This window comes from Cherax quadricarinatus, chromosome 67 (assembly GCF_038502225.1).
Source record: "Cherax quadricarinatus isolate ZL_2023a chromosome 67, ASM3850222v1, whole genome shotgun sequence".
NCBI lineage: Eukaryota > Metazoa > Arthropoda > Malacostraca > Decapoda > Parastacidae > Cherax > Cherax quadricarinatus.
Window position 1 is genome coordinate 1,222,799 of NC_091358.1, and position 19,623 is coordinate 1,242,421.

The 19,623-nt window shown below is 41.1% G+C and overlaps 1 protein-coding gene across 3 annotated transcripts in view; it reads right to left on the bottom strand.

Annotated features, from left to right (window-relative positions):
* Positions 1 to 8,354: 8,354 nt before the first annotated feature.
* LOC128699698 (uncharacterized) overlaps positions 8,355 to 19,623 on the bottom strand; it is a 34,428-nt gene continuing 23,159 nt past the window's right edge. The window contains exons 1-3 of one of the 3 annotated variants that reach the window (XM_070099312.1): positions 16,818 to 17,055; positions 14,727 to 14,989; positions 8,355 to 8,783 (exon numbers count right to left, since the gene is read on the bottom strand). In XM_070099312.1, coding sequence (XP_069955413.1) covers positions 8,612 to 8,783; positions 14,727 to 14,989; positions 16,818 to 17,036 — 654 coding nt within the window. In that variant the 5' untranslated portion in view covers positions 17,037 to 17,055 and the 3' untranslated portion in view covers positions 8,355 to 8,611. Of the gene's footprint in view, positions 8,784 to 14,726; positions 14,993 to 16,817; positions 17,056 to 19,623 lie in introns of those variants that run through there. The other 2 variants (XM_070099311.1, XM_070099313.1) reach the window with 2 other exon arrangements.

Consider the following 19,623-nt stretch of genomic DNA (forward strand, 5'->3'; position numbering starts at 1 on the left):
CTCTCCTTCCATCGTTCATCTAACGTAAGACCTTCAGATCTTTTCTATTTTTCTGGCCCCGACTGTGTCTTGACAATGTTTTTTGGGTGAATGACTGTTGACCAGTACACATAACAGAAGGGAGACCAGAAAGAAAGTTCACATTATTGAGGATGTTTTAATACCAACAGTTGAGTGTAACACGTGCGCCTGAGTATTGCGGAAACGTTTCGCCTAGGCAGCAGGTTTCTTTAGTCAAATACAGGTGAATGTAACACCAGAGACTGCGGGACTGACCACCTTTTATCTAAGATAAGAGACTGATCAGCTCAAAATTACTTACCTTGCATCCAGTGTTTAATTTGCCTACATTTGACTGAAAAAAAGCCTGCTATGCAGGCGAAACGTTACGGCAATAAACATACCCAAGGATTACACACTTGTCTTATTCATTCCTCTGTGAGATCACCGGCACTTGTTCACAGAGCCAACAAACATAACAAATGTCTTACCTAGAGTTTACCTGGAGAGAGTTCCGGGGGTCAACGCCCCCGCGGCCCGGTCTGTGACCAGGCCTCCTGGTGGATCAGAGCCTGATCAACAACTTTTAAATTAACTGTAAATCTACGTTTTTAATATCCTGGAACCTATGGAATTTATTCCCCCCATAAAAATGGAACCTTTGTAAACAAACCCATAACCAGAATAAATCAACTGAGATTTGTATCTAAATACGATTCTGATGAATAAATATAAACATGCTGGAAAGTCACGTTATTGGTTAAATAATTATCTAGCTTAGAGAGGCCAGGACTCATATTCAAAGAATTTCTGAGTATCATGTTGTAAGAGGTTAAGCAGATGTTGGGTACTGGGAGGTAATCTGATTCGATCCATGGAAAGAGGGGGGGGGGTTTAACTCCATTTTTTTGGATCAAGAGCCACATCCCCTCACTGGCATTAAGGCACCTCCACTGAGGCGAATATTTTGTTAGAATCACAGACCTCGTGGAATTTCTGCTTTGCTGCCTCTTTGTATGTCTGCCTTCCTGCCAACCTGTCTGCCTTCCTGACAACCTGTCTGCCTTCCTGCCAATCTGTCTGCCTTCCTGCCTATCTTTCTATCTGCAAACCTGTATCTTTGGCTGCCAGCCAACCTGTCTTCCTGCTAGCCAGCATAACTCCTTTGCTACCTGCTGTCTGTCTTTCTGACTGCCAGCCTGTCTGCTTGGCTACAAGCAGACAGGCTGCTTACCTGCCTACCAACTTGTCCGTATCTGTGCCTGTTATGTTGCCTGCCACGTCGTTACTGCTGCACAAGGTAACCGGAGGAGAGACGTAAGGCAGCTACGGAGATTTTCTTTGTTTTTCATGTAAGCTGATCAGTCCTTGTCAAGCCACCGTGACCGCTGCTAGCCTCCTCGCCTATCCCTCTCCTACCCAACTGTCCCCGCCAACCCCTAGCTTATAATGGCTCTGGATTATTACATATTAATGTATGCTTAACAATTCGCAAACAGGCGAAATTATTTACAAATATTGTCTCTACGTCCACAGCAGGACTAGAACTCGCTAACTCTGTATCAGAGTCCATAGTACTTTACCACGAGACTAGACCTACTCAGGTCTAGTCTCGTGGTATGGGCTGTCCTGAGAGATGGTAATTTCCAGCTCTGCTGGAAGGAAACCCTTGAAGCTGCCGTAGCTGATGAAGCTTTAGAAGAATACTTGACGATGTTATCATCGAAGCCTCCCAGCTCAGAGTGATACAATTCAACACTAAGATGGAAATACAAGCAATTTTTGTTCCCACAATGTAACTATCATATAGAACAGTGTAGCAGCACACTGCTGGTGTTCCCACAATGTAACTATCATATATAACAGTGTAGCAACACAATGCTGGTGTTCCCACAATGTAACTATCATATAGAATAGTGTAGCAACACACTGCTGGTGTTCCCACAATGTAACTATCATATAGAACAGTGTAGCAACACTGCTGGTGTTCCCACAATGTAACTATCATATAGAATAGTGTAGCAACACACTGCTGGTGTTCCCACAATGTAACTATCATATAGAACAGTGTAGCAGCACACTGCTGGTGTTCCCACAATGTAACTATCATATAGAACAGTGTAACAACACACTGTTGGTGTTCCCACAATGTAACTATCATATAGAACAGTGTAGCAACACACTGCTGGTGTTCCCACAATGTAACTATCATATAGAATAGTGTAGCAACACACTGCTGGTGTTCCCAAAATGTAACTATCATATAGAACAGTGTAGCAACACACAAGCTGGTTTTACCACTGGACACAGGTGTATCCAGTTTCTCTAAAAATACGAAAGGTCTACTCCCAGTCTATACTCATGATACTTAGGCAGTACCTCATGATTCATGGGCAGTACCTCATAAATCCAAACCTCTCATCTGCTTGCCATACCGATGTTGCACTATTTACGTCCTGTCAGTGTGCCACCAGAGATGACTGTTACTTAACCCACCCACTTCTTGCCTCAGAGAACTTCACAGTTGTGTCGTCAGCAGCTCAGATACTTAACTTCGTCACCTCTGAGTCTCTGTATATGACAACAACACCACAACAACAATCGAACACGTTCATTACAACTGTTTAACTGGTCACTCACTAATGTTAGAGTTCCTGCCTGAGTTTAGAAGTTAAGTCTTAGTAGATGGGTTAGTTAGTTATTGTAATATTGTTAGTTTAGAGTTGTGTAATATAGTTTTTCTTATTTTTTTTAGTTCAAATAGAACATAGAGGTTGTAATATAAACCAGCTGTTCTGTCTGATAACTTACTTTATATTATACCACTGATGATGGTCTCCAGATTCCGAAACTTTTGTAATATATATAAAAAATTGCATTTTTCTTATATATATATATATATATATATATATATATATATATATATATATATATATATATATATATATATATATATATATATATATATATATATATATATATATATATATATATATATATATGTCGTGCCGAATAGGCAGAACTTGCGATCTTGACTTAAATAGCAACGTTCATCTTGCCATATAGGACAAGTGAAAATTTGTGTATGCAATAATTTCGCCAAAATCATTCTGAATCTAACGAAAAAAATATATTTCACTGTGTTTCTTTAGTATTAAATTATTGTAAACGAATCTAAAATATATTTAGTTGGGTTAGGCTAAAATAAATTGTTCTTGTTATAATAAGGTTAGGTAAGTTTTCTAAGTTCCTTTTGGTGCAAAATTATAAATTTTTACATTAACATTTAATGAGAAAAATATATCTTTAAACGTATAAGAGAAAATTTTAGAGAGGACTTAATTTTAAATGAGTTCTTGCTATTTGACCAGTTTTACCTATTCGGTACGACATATTCATTTATTTTTTTTGTGAAATATTTGGAATAAATGGACAGTCATCAATTATCATAAAAAATCATCAGAATTTTTTTTTTTACTAATTTTCAAACGTAGTATTCGAGACAAAATTTTAAAAATAGGAAAATTAACCTATGAATGTTTGATTTTTTTTTGACAATGAGTTTTAAGTCAATTTTTTCTGACCTGGACCCAAATACCCGACGTATATACCCTGCCCATCTACCCTGACCTGCTCATCAGCGTTGCTCTTGGGTATCTCTGATGATTGTGTTGCAATGACTGGATTGTTGCAATGACTGTGTTGCAATGATTGTGATCAACATTTCTTCCTGGGTTCGAGATTTAATGCCTCGTAAAACAATTTTTCCTCCTTGAGCTCTGAATGGCTCGTTGAATCAGCTGCTTAACTACCAGTGGTTTCTGCGTCATGGAAACCTGATGCCTAAGGTGACACTGAAGGTACTTAGGCACCTGGCACTAGCCGGAACCTACGCATCTGATACTGACTGTCACTTATGTATGGTCTGATGGACTGGCATCATAATGACAGTCGTCAGACTACCTGAGAATTGTCTTGGTTCTATTTACGAGTTATATATATATATATATATATATATATATATATATATATATATATATATATATATATATATATATATATATATATATATATATATATATAATTTTATTTACATTGAAGTGAAAATCTAAATGTATATACTCTGAGAAGTATGTGACTTAATGTATATACATTGAAGAGTACATATCTCATTACATATGATCTGACGAAGTACATGAACAACAGTTCAATGGTTAGAGTTCAACCGGAGGGACTCGCGTTCGATTCCCGGGTTGGCATCTAATTCTAGGTAAATCTCCTCACACCTGCTGCTCCTCTTCAATTAGCAATACATAGGTGTACCTGAGTGTTGGCGTACCTAACTCTGTATGTCCAGTTCACCTAGCAGTAAATAGGTGCGAAGGTAATAGTCGACTGTCGTAGGTGGCATCCTGGGCAGGACTTTCTAATGAGCTGAGGCAGAAAAATATCTCTCAACCTGTTAGGTAAGACACGTATGCAACAGTTAGGTATCTTTATTTCGAAACGTTTCGCCTACACAGTAGGCTTCTTCAGTCGAGTACAGAAAAGTTGACAGAAGCAGAAGATACTTGAAGACGATGTAATCAGTCCATCACCCTTGAAGTTTTGAGGTGGTCAGTCCCTCAGTCTGGAGAAGAGCATTGTTCATCTCTCAACCTGTAAACATACGAGAGTAACAGAATGATAGACATGGTGCACCACTGACCTTGTTGACCAGCTCTCCTGACCTGCCCAAACATTATTTGACTTGTGCTGGTGTAGTTGGTGTTGTTACATTGCTCATACCTTCTATGATTTCAAGAATATTGCAACACTGTTTAACTCCCGTAACTTAGAAATTTAGGCATTGAAACGTGTGCATACTAGTGCATATACACTGTGAAGTATATCTTTCAGTGTATATACGCTGTGAAGCATATCTTTCAGTGAATATACACATACAGACATACCTTAAAGAAGAGCTGTGATTAAGCTCATAGAGCAGAAAGAGTGGACCTAGCAGCGACAAGCGATAGGCGGTGCCAGGAGCTGTGAATCGATCCTTTTAACCACAAATAGGTGAGTACAAATAAGTGAATACATAAGTGACTTCAAGAATGAGTTACTAATAATGAGTATCTTGGGAAGGGCTTTAAGATATGTGACATCACACGAACACAGCTTCCATGAAGGACTGAGATCCAGTTCGTGAGGTTTACGAAGCTTAATATAACAGCATGTTTTCCCAATTAATTTCCGTCTGTGTTTATATACTTTGAGACGTTTAGTAAAGACTGCAAGTGACAGTCTTACGCGTTTAGTAAAGACTGCAAGTGACAGTCTTACACGTTTAGTAAAGACTGCAAGTGACAGTCTTACGCGTTTAGTAAAGACTGCAAGTGACAGTCTTACACGTTTAGTAAAGACTGCAAGTGACAGTCTTACACGTTTAGTAAAGACTGCAAGTGACAGTCTTACACGTTTAGTAAAGACTGCAAGTGACAGTCTTACACGTTTAGTAAAGACTGCAAGTGACAGTCTTACACGTTTAGTAAAGACTGCAAGTGACAGTCTTACACGTTTAGTAAAGACTGCAAGTGACAGTCTTACACGTTTAGTAAAGACTGCAAGTGACAGTCTTACACGTTTAATAAAGACTGCAAGTGACAGTCTTACACGTTTAGTAAAGACTGCAAGTGACAGTCTTACACGTTTAGTAAAGACTGCAAGTGACAGTCTTACACGTTTAGTAAAGACTGCAAGTGACAGTCTTACACGTTTAGTAAAGACTGCAAGTGACAGTCTTACACGTTTAGTAAAGACTGCAAGTGACAGTCTTACACGTTTAGTAAAGACTGCAAGTGACAGTCTTACACGTTTAGTAAAGACTGCAAGTGACAGTCTTACACGTTTAATAAAGACTGCAAGTGACAGTCTTACACGTTTAGTAAAGACTGCAAGTGACAGTCTTACACGTTTAGTAAAGACTGCAAGTGACAGTCTTACACGTTTAGTAAAGACTGCAAGTGACAGTCTTACACGTTTAGTAAAGACTGCAAGTGACAGTCTTACACGTTTAGTAAAGACTGCAAGTGACAGTCTTACACGTTTAGTAAAGACTGCAAGTGACAGTCTTACACGTTTAGTAAAGACTGCAAGTGACAGTCTTACACGTTTAATAAAGACTGCAAGTGACAGTCTTACACGTTTAGTAAAGACTACAAGTGACAGTCTTACACGTTTAGTAAAGACTGCAAGTGACAGTCTTACACGTTTAGTAAAGACTGCAAGTGACAGTCTTACACGTTTAGTAAAGACTGCAAGTGACAGTCTTACACGTTTAGTAAAGACTGCAAGTGACAGTCTTACACGTTTAGTAAAGACTGAAAGTGACAGTCTTACACGTTTAGTAAAGACTGCAAGTGACAGTCTTACACGTTTAGTAAAGACTGAAAGTGACAGTCTTACACGTTTAGTAAAGACTGAAAGTGACACTCTTACACGTTTAGTAAAGACTGAAAGTGACAGTCTTACACGTTTAGTAAAGACTGAAAGTGACAGTCTTACACGTTTAGTAAAGACTGCAAGTGACAGTCTTACACGTTTAGTAAAGACTGAAAGTGACAGTCTTACACGTTTAGTAAAGACTGAAAGTGACAGTCTTACACGTTTAGTAAAGACTGAAAGTGACAGTCTTACACGTTTAGTAAAGACTGCAAGTGACAGTCTTACACGTTTAGTAAAGACTGAAAGTGACAGTCTTACACGTTTAGTAAAGACTGCAAGTGACAGTCTTACACGTTTAATAAAGACTGCAAGTGACAGTCTTACACGTTTAGTAAAGACTGCAAGTGACAGTCTTACACGTTTAATAAAGACTGCAAGTGACAGTCTTACACGTTTAGTAAAGACTGCAAGTGACAGTCTTACACGTTTAATAAAGACTGCAAGTGACAGTCTTACACGTTTAGTAAAGACTGCAAGTGACAGTCTTACACGTTTAGTAAAGACTGAAAGTGACAGTCTTACACGTTTAGTAAAGACTGCAAGTGACAGTCTTACACGTTTAGTAAAGACTGCAAGTGACAGTCTTACACGTTTAGTAAAGACTGCAAGTGACAGTCTTACTGTTTAAAGCATTTTCTTACATGCTTCAATTTTTAGCTAAAATGTGCATATATAAGAAGTCTCAAGATTGTAATAGCAAGTATAGTGTTAATATTGTAGGAGCGTAGATATAGTGATGGTGTCAGGAAATATCTGTAGACTCTGTTAGAGAGACGTATAATGGCAGTCTTGGAAGAGGCTCATCGTTTACATCTGCCAGTCTTGTAGGCCTAATTTGAAGTGAGACGGAGGCCTAGGTGTGTGGGAGAGACGTGACGTCAGGCTAGCAAGGAAGGCTGACCATAAGTAACATTAGGATAAATATGTATAAGTATTACTCTGTAAACATTATTATTATTATTATAATCAAGGGGGAAGCGCTAAACCCGTAGGATTATACAGCGCCTCTGTGGGGGGGGGGGAGGTGGAAGGCATTCAGGCTTAATTCGGGGAACTGGAGCACGGATCCAATTCCCTAAATCAAGAGCCCCTCACCAACATCAAGGAACCTTCCTTGAGGGATCTTGGATCAAGAGCCCCCCACCAATATCAAGGAACTTTCCTTGAGGGATCTTGGATCAAGAGCCCCCCACCAACATCAAGGAACCTTCCTTGAGGGATCTTGGATCAAGAGCCCCCCACCAACATCAAGGAACCTTCCTTGAGGGGACTATAAACATTAATCTCGATAATTCTGACACCTGGAACACCACACTACTTCCTCGTATCAAGAACTTTGGTAGCTTTAAAACCGCTAAGAATAATTCTCTGGGATTTATTTCGCATTAATTCCAAGGGCAGGAGAGAATTTTCTTTAAGCAACACGAACATAGACGCAGCATAATCAATTAAAAATCTAATGGGAAGCTAAAGAAACAGAAGATAGTCACGGGGATGTTAGGAAATACTTCTTCAGCCTGGATGAGGAAATGGTAGAGGCAGAATCGATGCCCAGTTTGAAGATTAGGTATAACTGGATCGAAGAGGCTGAACGTTAGTGTGATTTGCTATGATTAATTGTATAAATTGATTAGAGTTTTTTTGGAGTTTAAAGCCTATCTACTATATATATATATATATATATATATATATATATATATATATATATATATATATATATATATATATATATATATATATATATATATATATAATGTAAAAATGTGTATGTATTTTTAAATCTTATCGTACAAACTATATATAGAAAAGTGTTTACTGGATTTTTTCCAGTAAGAGAGAAAACACAGTGTTTATTCTGATTTGTATTTAATCTATGAATTTAAAGCAGGAATATATCTTAACAAATTAAACATTCAATAAATATGTTTTTTCCGCCCAAATAAAAATATTAACCAGAATCTTATTATCCCCTGAGACAACCAGGATACATAATTTGATGTAAATAATACATAATACATAGAATACATGTGTATTTACACACACACACTAGTATCGACTGGTGAAGAGGCGGGGCCGGGAGCTGTGACTCGACCCCCTGCAACCACAATCAGGTGAGTACACACTAAGGTCTCCATGGCATAAACCACATCTTTTTAAAACAGGCGAAGAGATTACTGTCATCGTCAGCGGTGGCCTGAACGATGGTCCGGTCGAGGTAAGGCCGGAGCTGCAGCAGAACCACCAGGTACGTGCTAACTAGGCCCATACACGACACAAACGTACCGCCACACAGCCTACGAAGGTGTCAAGAAGATAGTTATAAATTGTGAGGCATTACAACGTTCTTATTACGTACTTTACTACTATTACTACTACTACTACTACTACTACTACTACTACTACTACTAGTTTCTTTTTCTTGAAATACGAGACGTTACTGTGAATTTCATATAACCTGTAGTTACCAGCGGTCGCAATATACACAACGAGAAGCAATTATTACTACAGAAAAAGCGTCCTTCCTCCAAAATTTGCACCAGTCAACTATAGTGATAATATAGCATTTATTGTGGTGGAGACGGAAAAAACAAAAATAGAAAAGCCAGATACAGCGATTGATAAACAAAGAGGTCGACTGTACGTCATTGTAGGAGCTGCCAGATATCACCGGCTCTTCAACACGCAAGTTATACTTTTGTATCAGTCAAATCACATATTACTCGGGTAGATAATTTCCAGTAGATCCTTCATGTGTTAGCTCAAATCACCGACCAGTATGTTTTAAATAAGTGACCCACTGATCAGAGCAGATCGACTGGTCCGAACCCTTGACTGGTCCGAACCCTTGACTGGTCCGAACCCTCGACTGGTCCGAACCCGGGACTGGTTTCAAACAGTTTCGTTGGACAATAAAGCAGACTGTAAACGGATGGGTTTGTAGGCGCCCTTATAAACACAAACATTAAAAACAGAAATACAAATAGCTAGAGCTTCATTTAAGGTTATTAATATAATATTCAAGAGGTTGCTAGTAGAATTGCAGTAAATCAACCATTCAAATCATTATGAAGCTGTGTGTAGTCTGTGGTCAGTCAAACAAACGGGCTTCCACATGGATAAATTGTCATTTTTGTGGAAATTGGTGTCACGCTCCTTGTGCAGATATCCCAGAACTAGCTACAAGCAGTATTAAAACAGAGAAGTGTTTTTGGGTATGCCCAAATGAGGAAAATCTGTGGACTAAAATCACAAGGGTATTAAAAGAGGATAACATCAAAGCTGCTTTCATAGAAAACCTGGAAGCTTTCTACAACAGATGGGAACATAAAAAGTCTGGGCTGAATGGTACTGCCCTTGATACTGGCCATGTAGTCACAAACTGTAAGGCTGGAGGTGATGTCCTGGTAGTCAGTAAATGTGGGGCTGATAGTGCTGTCCTGGGAGACAGTAATGGTGAAGCTGGAGGTGCTGTCCTGGGAGACAGAAATGGTGAAGCTGGAGATACTGTCCTGGGAGACAGTAATGGTGAAGCTGGAGATTTTGTCCAGGTAGTCGGGAATTATAAGCAGGAAGGAATACATATAAATGACCTCATAGAGGACAGGAGCCATAGTAGGGAAACAAGTGTAGTCAAAGATAAGATAAAACCAATATTGCAAACTAGAAATACCGCAGGAAATAGCAAACAAGAGGACTCCAATAGCAATAGTGAGGATAAATTATCAAAAACAACTGGTGGGAGCTCCATTGTTGGTGCTAGGGAGGATAGGAATAAGACAGGGAAACATGCACCAACAGGGAATACAGTCACAGAAACCCAAGGCAAACGGAAACCAAGCCTGTGCACATACTATGCACTTGGTATCTGCTGGCATGGGAAATCTGGAAAAACAGATGGGACATGCAACTATGACCACCCTAGAAAATGTCATGCCCATATGACAACAGGAAAATGCAAACTCCCTTCCTGTAAGCTTTTTCACCCTGAAATGTGTACCTCTTCAGTACAGGAAAGACTGTGCTATAACTTAAATTGCCAGGCATACCATCTAAAGGGGACAAAAAGATACAAAACATCCAGGCCATGGGAAAACCTGGGTAGCCACAGCCACTCAAGAGGGAGAGGTTTTTTAGTGCCAGGAAGGAAAAAAAACTGGCAGGAAATGGCAGAAATCGTACACCAAATCCAGTCATTCCTGGAGTGGAACCACAGTCGATGGCCTCCACTCCAAACCAACAGATACAGATACTAATGCCGGAAAAAAAATCCCCCCCCAGTACCAACAATACCACCAGTCCGATAACATTCTTCTTTGCAAATATACAGGGTCTAAAGCCAGCAACAAACAACAAAATACCTTTCATCCGTGGACTGCTTGCAGAGGCAAAGGCAATGTTCGCGGCTTTCACTGAGACCCACATAAAGGATCACTTGGACAACGAAATATGGATCCCAGGTTACAACCTATACAGATGTGACAGAGTGAACAGGCAAAAGGGGGGGGTTGGCCTGTACATTGCAGAGTCACTTGTTTGAACAGAACTGCTTAATGCCTCAAATGACGTAGTGGAAGTTTTAGCAGTAAAGGTCGAGAACCAAAACCTAGTCATTGTGGTAGTCTACAAGCCTCCGGATGCAACATCCCAGCAATTCCAGGAACAGCTGTTAAAAATTGACCACTGTCTGGAAAATCTTCCAGCTCCTGCACCCAACATCTTGCTCCTGGGGGATTTCAACTTAAGGCACCTAAAATGGAGGAATATAGCAAATAATATTGTTGCAGTAATAACACCAGGAGGCAGCTCTGATGAAAACTCACACTCACACGAGCTTTTAAATCTCTGCACAAAATTCAATTTAAACCAGCAAATAATAGAGCCTACTAGACTGGAGAATACACTAGACCTCATCTTCACTAACAATGATGATCTGATAAGAAATGTCACCATATCAAAAACAATATACTCAGATCACAACATAATTGAGGTTCAGACATGTATGCGAGGAGCCCCAGACCGACAAAATGAGACTAGTCACGAGGGAGCATTCACCAAATTCAACTTCAATAACAAAAACATAAAGTGGGACCAAGTAAACCAAGTCCTAACCGATATAAGCTGGGAAGATATACTAAGCAACACAGACCCAAACTTATGCCTAGAACAGATTAACTCGGTGGCACTCGATGTATGCACAAGGCTTATTCCTCTAAGAAAAAGGAGGAGTAGATGTAAAATAGAAAGAGACAGGCGCTCCCTTTACAGGCGACGGAAAAGAATAACAGAGCGGCTAAAAGAGGTCAATATATCTGAAATGCGCAGGGAGACACTGGTCAGAGAAATAGCAAGCATCGAACTTAAGCTAAAAGAATCCTTTAGGAGTCAGGAATCGCGGGAAGAACTAAAAGCCATAAATGAAATCGAAAGAAACCCAAAGTATTTCTTCTCCTATGCCAAATCAAAATCGAGAACAACGTCCAGTATTGGGGCCCTACTTAAACAAGATGGGTCCTACACAGATGACAGCAAGGAAATGAGTGAGCTACTCAAGTCCCAATATGACTCAGTTTTTAGCAAGCCGCTAACCAGACTGAGAGTCGAAGATCAAAATGAATTTTTTATGAGAGAGCCACAAAATTTGATTAACACAAGCCTATCCGATGTTATCCTGACGCCAAATGACTTTGAACAGGCGATAAATGACATGCCCATGCACTCTGCCCCAGGGCCAGACTCATGGAACTCTGTGTTCATCAAGAACTGCAAGAAGCCCCTATCACGAGCCTTTTCCATCCTATGGAGAGGGAGCATAGACACGGGGGTCGTCCCTCAGTTACTAAAAACAACAGACATAGCCCCACTCCACAAAGGGGGCAGTAAAGCAACAGCAAAGAACTACAGACCAATAGCACTAACATCCCATATCATAAAAATCTTTGAAAGGGTCCTAAGAAGCAAGATCACCACCCATCTAGAAACCCATCAGTTACACAACCCAGGGCAACATGGGTTTAGAACAGGTCGCTCCTGTCTGTCTCAACTACTGGATCACTACGACAAGGTCCTAAATGCACTAGAAGACAAAAAGAATGCAGATGTAATATATACAGACTTTGCAAAAGCCTTCGACAAGTGTGACCATGGCGTAATAGCGCACAAAATGCGCGCTAAAGGAATAACAGGAAAAGTCGGTCGATGGATCTATAATTTCCTCACTAACAGAACACAGAGAGTAGTCGTCAACAGAGTAAAGTCCGAGGCAGCTACGGTGAAAAGCTCTGTTCCACAAGGCACAGTACTAGCTCCCATCTTGTTCCTCATCCTCATATCCGACATAGACAAGGATGTCAGCCACAGCACCGTGTCTTCCTTTGCAGATGACACCCGAATCTGCATGACAGTGTCTTCCATTGCAGACACTGCAAGGCTCCAGGCGGACATCAACCAAATCTTTCAGTGGGCTGCAGAAAACAATATGAAGTTCAACGATGAGAAATTTCAATTACTCAGATATGGTAAACATGAGGAAATTAAATCTTCATCAGAGTACAAAACAAATTCTGGCCACAAAATAGAGCGAAACACCAACGTCAAAGACCTGGGAGTGATTATGTCGGAGGATCTCACCTTCAAGGACCATAACATTGTATCAATCGCATCTGCTAGAAAAATGACAGGATGGATAATGAGAACCTTCAAAACTAGGGAGGCCAAGCCCATGATGACACTCTTCAGGTCACTTGTTCTATCTAGGCTGGAATATTGCTGCACTCTAACAGCACCTTTCAAGGCAGGTGAAATTGCCGACCTAGAAAATGTACAGAGAACTTTCACGGCGCGCATAACGGAGATAAAACACCTCAATTACTGGGAGCGCTTGAGGTTTCTAAACCTGTATTCCCTGGAACGCAGGAGGGGGAGATACATGATTATATACACCTGGAAAATCCTAGAGGGACTAGTACCGAACTTGCACACGAAAATCACTCACTACGAAAGCAAAAGACTTGGCAGACGATGCACCATCCCCCCAATGAAAAGCAGGGGTGTCACTAGCACGTTAAGAGACCATACAATAAGTGTCAGGGGCCCGAGACTGTTCAACTGCCTCCCAGCACACATAAGGGGGATTACCAACAGACCCCTGGCAGTCTTCAAGCTGGCACTGGACAAGCACCTAAAGTCAGTTCCTGATCAGCCGGGCTGTGGCTCGTACGTTGGTTTGCGTGCAGCCAGCAGCAACAGCCTGGTTGATCAGGCGCTGATCCACCAGGAGGCCTGGTCACAGACCGGGCCGCGGGGGCGTTGACCCCCGAAACTCTCTCCAGGTAAACTCCAGGTAAACTACTACTACTACAACTTATATCACTACTACTACTACTACTACTACTACTACTACTACTACTACTATTACTACCACTACTACTACTACTACTACTATTACTACCACTACTACTACTACTACTACTACTACTACCACTACTACTACTACTACTACTATTACTACTACTACTACTACTACTACTACTACTACCACTACTACTACTACTACTACTATTACTACCATTAATACTACTACTACTACTACTATTACTACCATTAATACTACTACTACTACTACTATTACTACTACCACTACTACCACTTCTACTACTACTACTACTACTACTACTATTACTACTACCACTACTACCACTACTACCACTACTACTACTACTACTACTACTACTACTACTACTACTACTACTACTACTACTACTACTACTACTACTACTACTACTACTACTACCACCACCACCACCTCCACTTCCAGTTCAGTATTAAATCTTATTGGTCACTAAGATACATCAATAGCCAAATATTTGCGTTGTATAAAGCGTATAGTTATCATTGGGACCCATACATTGTATACTCTGTAGAACCCAATAAGACCCATACATTACATACATTAAGTACCCTTGTATGTGTTTATATATATATATATATATATATATGTATATATATATATATATATATATATATATATATATATATATATATATATATATATATATATATATATATATATATATATATATATATATATATATATATATATATATATATATATATATATATATATATATATATATATATATATATATATATATATATATATATATATATATATATATATATATATATATATATATATATATATATATATATGAGAGAGCACTGAACCTAAGCACACTGACCTTGAGTTTCCCCACACTTGAATCACGAGAGGTCTGGCCTCCATCCTGCAGAGGAGGTTATGGAGGTACAGGTGACCTGACGCACCCTCCACCCCTCTCTCACCCTCCTGGTCTGCGGCCTCTCGGTCTTTCGTGGTCTCATTTCCTCCTCTATAGTCGGTTTGGGACATGGTCTGAGAATGGCCCCGAAATGTAGACTTGTGTGTGGCTTCACTGGTCTGAGGTCTACAGAGTACCTCGCGGGCTGCTTCTACAAGAGCCTCCTGCTGTAGGACACACCTTATTAGTACTAGAAATCAGCAGAAACTCTTAGAGAATGACAGGAAACACTAGAATAAGGAATAGTAGAGTAGTAACTATGCATTGTAATATGATAAGAGTGATATAGAATTAGGAAGGGTAACTTTACTGTAGAAAATAAAATAGCAACTTTGACATAAAATATGGAATGGTGACATTGACATAGAATATAGAATGATGACATCAATATTTTTGACAACTCTGTCATCAACAGGCAATTTAAAGATCCGAGAAATATCGTTCATTACGATCTTCCTCAACAAGTATAAAGACACATTTCGCCCAGTGAGACTGTTTTGAACGTTTCTCTCAGGCTTGAGGAGCACAAGTTGTTATAATTGCCGTCTTATGACCCTCAGTGAAATTCTTTCTCGTGTGAGCGTATGATGGGGGATGCTGGCGTCTTTATCTCGCGGCATCCTGTGCCCTGGAGATTTACAGCATCCAGGAGAAAGCACCCAGAGAAGCTGTCAGCCTTCATTCTTCTTCTTCGCTGAAAGGCAGAGGCTTTCTCTGTCTGACTTTTTTGGGTTATCCCAGGTTCTCTACACATATGCTGCTATGTATGATAATCTATGTAACTGTATTTGTGTATACCTGAATAAACTTACTTAATTTATTTTCTTATTTTGATTTATCTTGAAGGATTTTGGACAAAATTTTTGTAGGCTCAGATTAAATTATGTAGGAAATCTTTTGAGATTATTTTTGTTATTATGGAATGGCTTGTTACATTAGCTATTATCAATGGTTGATGTCAGTAGAAATCATCACTGGTTGATGGCAGCAGCTATCATCAATAGTTGATGGCAGCACCTATCATCAATAGTTAATGGCAGCAGCTATTATCAATAGTTGATGGCAGAACCTATCATCAGTAGCTGATGGTAAGAGGAAGCATCAATGATTGATGTCAGGAGGTAACATCATCGGCTGATGACAGAACAAGGGATCACTCTTGGAAGTTGAAGACTCAGATGAGCCAAAGGGATGTTAGGAAGCATTTCTTCAGTCATAGAGTGGTGAGGAAGTGGAACAGTCTGGCGAGCGATGTAGTGGAGGCAGGAACCATACATAGCTTTAAGACGAGGTATGATAAAGCTCATGGAGCAGAGAGAGAGAGGACCTAGTAGCGTTCAGTGAAGAGGCGGGGCCAGGAGCTGAGTCTCGACCCCTGCAACTACAGTTGGGTAAATTAGGTGAGTACACACATACACACACATACATACATACACACATACATACACCCACATACACGCACCACACACACATACACGCACGCATCACACACACGCACCACACACACACACACACACACACACCTACACACACACACACACCTACACACACACACACACACACACACACACACACACACACACACACGCACACGCACACGCACACACACACACACACACACACACAACTAACACATACACATGCACACATATACAACAGGCCTAGTGTCTAATCGACATGTGCCTAGGACAAAATGGTAACTAACACACACACACACACACACACACACACGGCCTAGTGTCTAATCGACATGTGCCTATGACCAAATGGTAACTAACAGAAGGAACGCCTGTGACTGAACGAAAGTGACATCAGAAATATAAGGAAGACCTCCCAGACAAGGAGGGCAGCAAGCGAGGTTGGACCTGCCCTGGAGAGTGTGCCTCACACAAGACAGGTCAACCCCCTTTTCGACAAGTCAGTTTGGAGTGTTCCTTAAATGTCACAACTACTGCCAAAACAAGTATCACTGGCAAAGAGACACTAACTAACCCACTTCAGGAGTCGATCTCCTGCGACGCAGACGACCAGGAACCGAAGGAACACTTCGAGGTAGGAGGCCAGTAGGAGCCAGAAGTAGAGGAGGCACTTGCCTTCCAGCTCTACTGAAACGATGGAGTAGAGCTGCGTAATGACCTGAACCAAGAACAGCAGCTGGCGCATGTGCAGCAGGTACGAGAAGATCTGTTGATAGACAAAGCGCATGAACATGCGTTGTATATGGTACCGTCAAATTGACGAGGGCCACATGTGCAGCACGTCAGCGTTTTTATTGTCTAGACGTCTCATCTACACAACAAGCCCTTTTCCAGTCTAAAACATGTTATTTTAACACTGGAAACAGTAGAAATGAAGAGGTAATTGTGAAGTGATCAGTCCTTCAGCCTTGACATAAAGGGGTCAGTCCCTGAGCCTACTCGGAGACTACCTGGACGGTATTCCGGGAAACAACGTCCCCACGGCGCAGTCCACGACCAGGCCTCCCGGTGGATCAGGGCCTGATCAACCAGGGACGGTGTGGCTGTGGTAGGGATGGTGTAGCTGTGGTAGGGATGGTGTACCTGTGGTAGGGATGGTGTACCTGCGGTATGGATGGTGTACCTGTGGTAGGGATGGTGTACCTGTGGTAGGGATGGTGTGGCTGTGGTATGGATGGTGTACCTGTGGTAGGGATGGTGTACCTGTGGTATGGATGGTGTACCTGTGGTAGGGATGGTGTAGCTGTGGTAGGGATGGTGTAGCTGTGGTAGGGATGGTGTGGCTGTGGTAGGGATGGTGTGGCTGTGGTAGAGATGGTATGGCTGTGGTAGAGTTGGTTTAGCTGTGGTAGTTATGGTGTGGCTGTGGTAGTTATGGTGTGGCTGTGGTAGTTATGGTGTGGCTGTGGTAGAGATGGTGTGGCTGTGGTAGGGATAGTGTGGCTGTGGTAGTTATGGTGTGGCTGTGGTAGAGATGGTGTGGCTGTGGTAGGGATAGTGTGGCTGTGGTAGTTATGGTGTGGCTGTGGTAGAGATGGTGTGGCTGTGTTGGGAGTAAACCAGAAATTATTAACTAAATAATAACTTTCTCTGACATCTGACGTCGTCAGTAAACAATAAATATTCGTAAGTTACATAAGAAAACCATCGTCAACACATGGCTCTAAAACAATAAAAAGGCGTCTCTTATGGTTCGTATAGTTAATACTTGCGTCGTTATAAATATCGTGAAGTTTGAAGAGACGCAACCAGGAGTTAGCGAAGTTAGTGGTGTCTTTCATAGTCCAGACACACACACTGCGCACTCCAGCCTCCAGTTTCCGCAGCGCCACCAGCAATACGCTCAGGAACACCAGCATGTATAAGTCTAAGATACTGGGAATGAACGACGTGTAGAAGATCGGTATGAAGACGACGTACTTCAGGTTCTCAATGCCGAAGAATCTATACTGGTCCAACGGTAGCATGATGCCAACACAGAACGTGTATATGATGGAGTACAAAAGGGTGCCAGTAATGTAGAGTGGAATGAGTGGGTCTTTCCGCACTCTGATGGCGTTTGAATCCACGTCTTCCAAGAAGGCGATGACCTTAGGGCACTTTTTCATCCAAACTAGATAGGCGAAGAAGCAGAAACAGCAGCTGAATATGAAGGGTGCCAGAACCATTTGTTGATCGTAGGTGGTCTGTGCGAAGAAGATAAATATAACGAGGATGACAATGCCCAGAGAGACTCCCAGGAAACTGAGAAGAGCCGCCAGCAGTTTAAGATACGAGATGGTGTAACTTCTCTCCTCTGACCTCTTGATGACATGAATCCCCACGCAACTCGCCACTGTAAACAATATTCTAAAAGCTTCCACTGAAGTGTGACCTTCGTTACGATGGTCCTCTGATTCATTATGATCCGATTTGGGTTTTTCAGTGGAACCTTTTGGCTTCATGGGTTCTTCCTGCTGATTACTTCTCAGTTCACTCATATATCCGGATATGTCTTCTTCAATATCTTCAATATTCTTCACACTTTGACTGTCTCTAGCGAAGGGCCAGCCAGGGTTGCAGCCTCTCAAGGTACGACACTATTTTAGCAGCTTATGTAAAATTTCCAGCACAAACGCTCTGTAAAGTAACAGTGACTGTTGAAACGCTGCTGACTACAGGACGAATCACTACCACAGCCTGGAGAGCGAACACTGTCAGCTGGTGTGCTGACCTATCGAGACGTCAGCTATTACCATCTTGATTACAAAACTCTTATCTCGGTGCTGGAGTTTGTTTAATTAATGGAGGTGGCGCACTGGGGAAACAACAGTGGTGGCACACACTTACACAGCTAATATGCTCATTACCCACACCGTGTAAACCACAGTGTTACCACACAGAGTTAATATGAACGTTACCCACCATGTTAGACACCAGTCACCACTGGAGACACTACCATTCGATCTCTTCAAGGAAGCATAGATGGGTCCCAGGCCTTACCTAAACTATCATTGATAAATGAGACACTTACTCAATATTTGAATATCTTTATACTGGAAACTTTTCGCCAGACAGTGGCTTCTTCAGTCGAGTGAAGAGAAAGGTAGATTAGGAGGAGGAGTTTGAGGTTATCAGTCCCTCAAACTGGAGTTGATGTATTCAGTCCATCAATCTCGGATAAAATCCCTGATGTGGGCGAAACGTTGCATCAATAAAAATGCCATAGACCTCACTTTGTATCTTATTATCATAACCTAACCTAACCTAACCTAAACTTTAGGTGAATCCAGAAAGCAGTTTTCCTAACATGGGTGAACACCACGAAGCTTTAGTAGTCT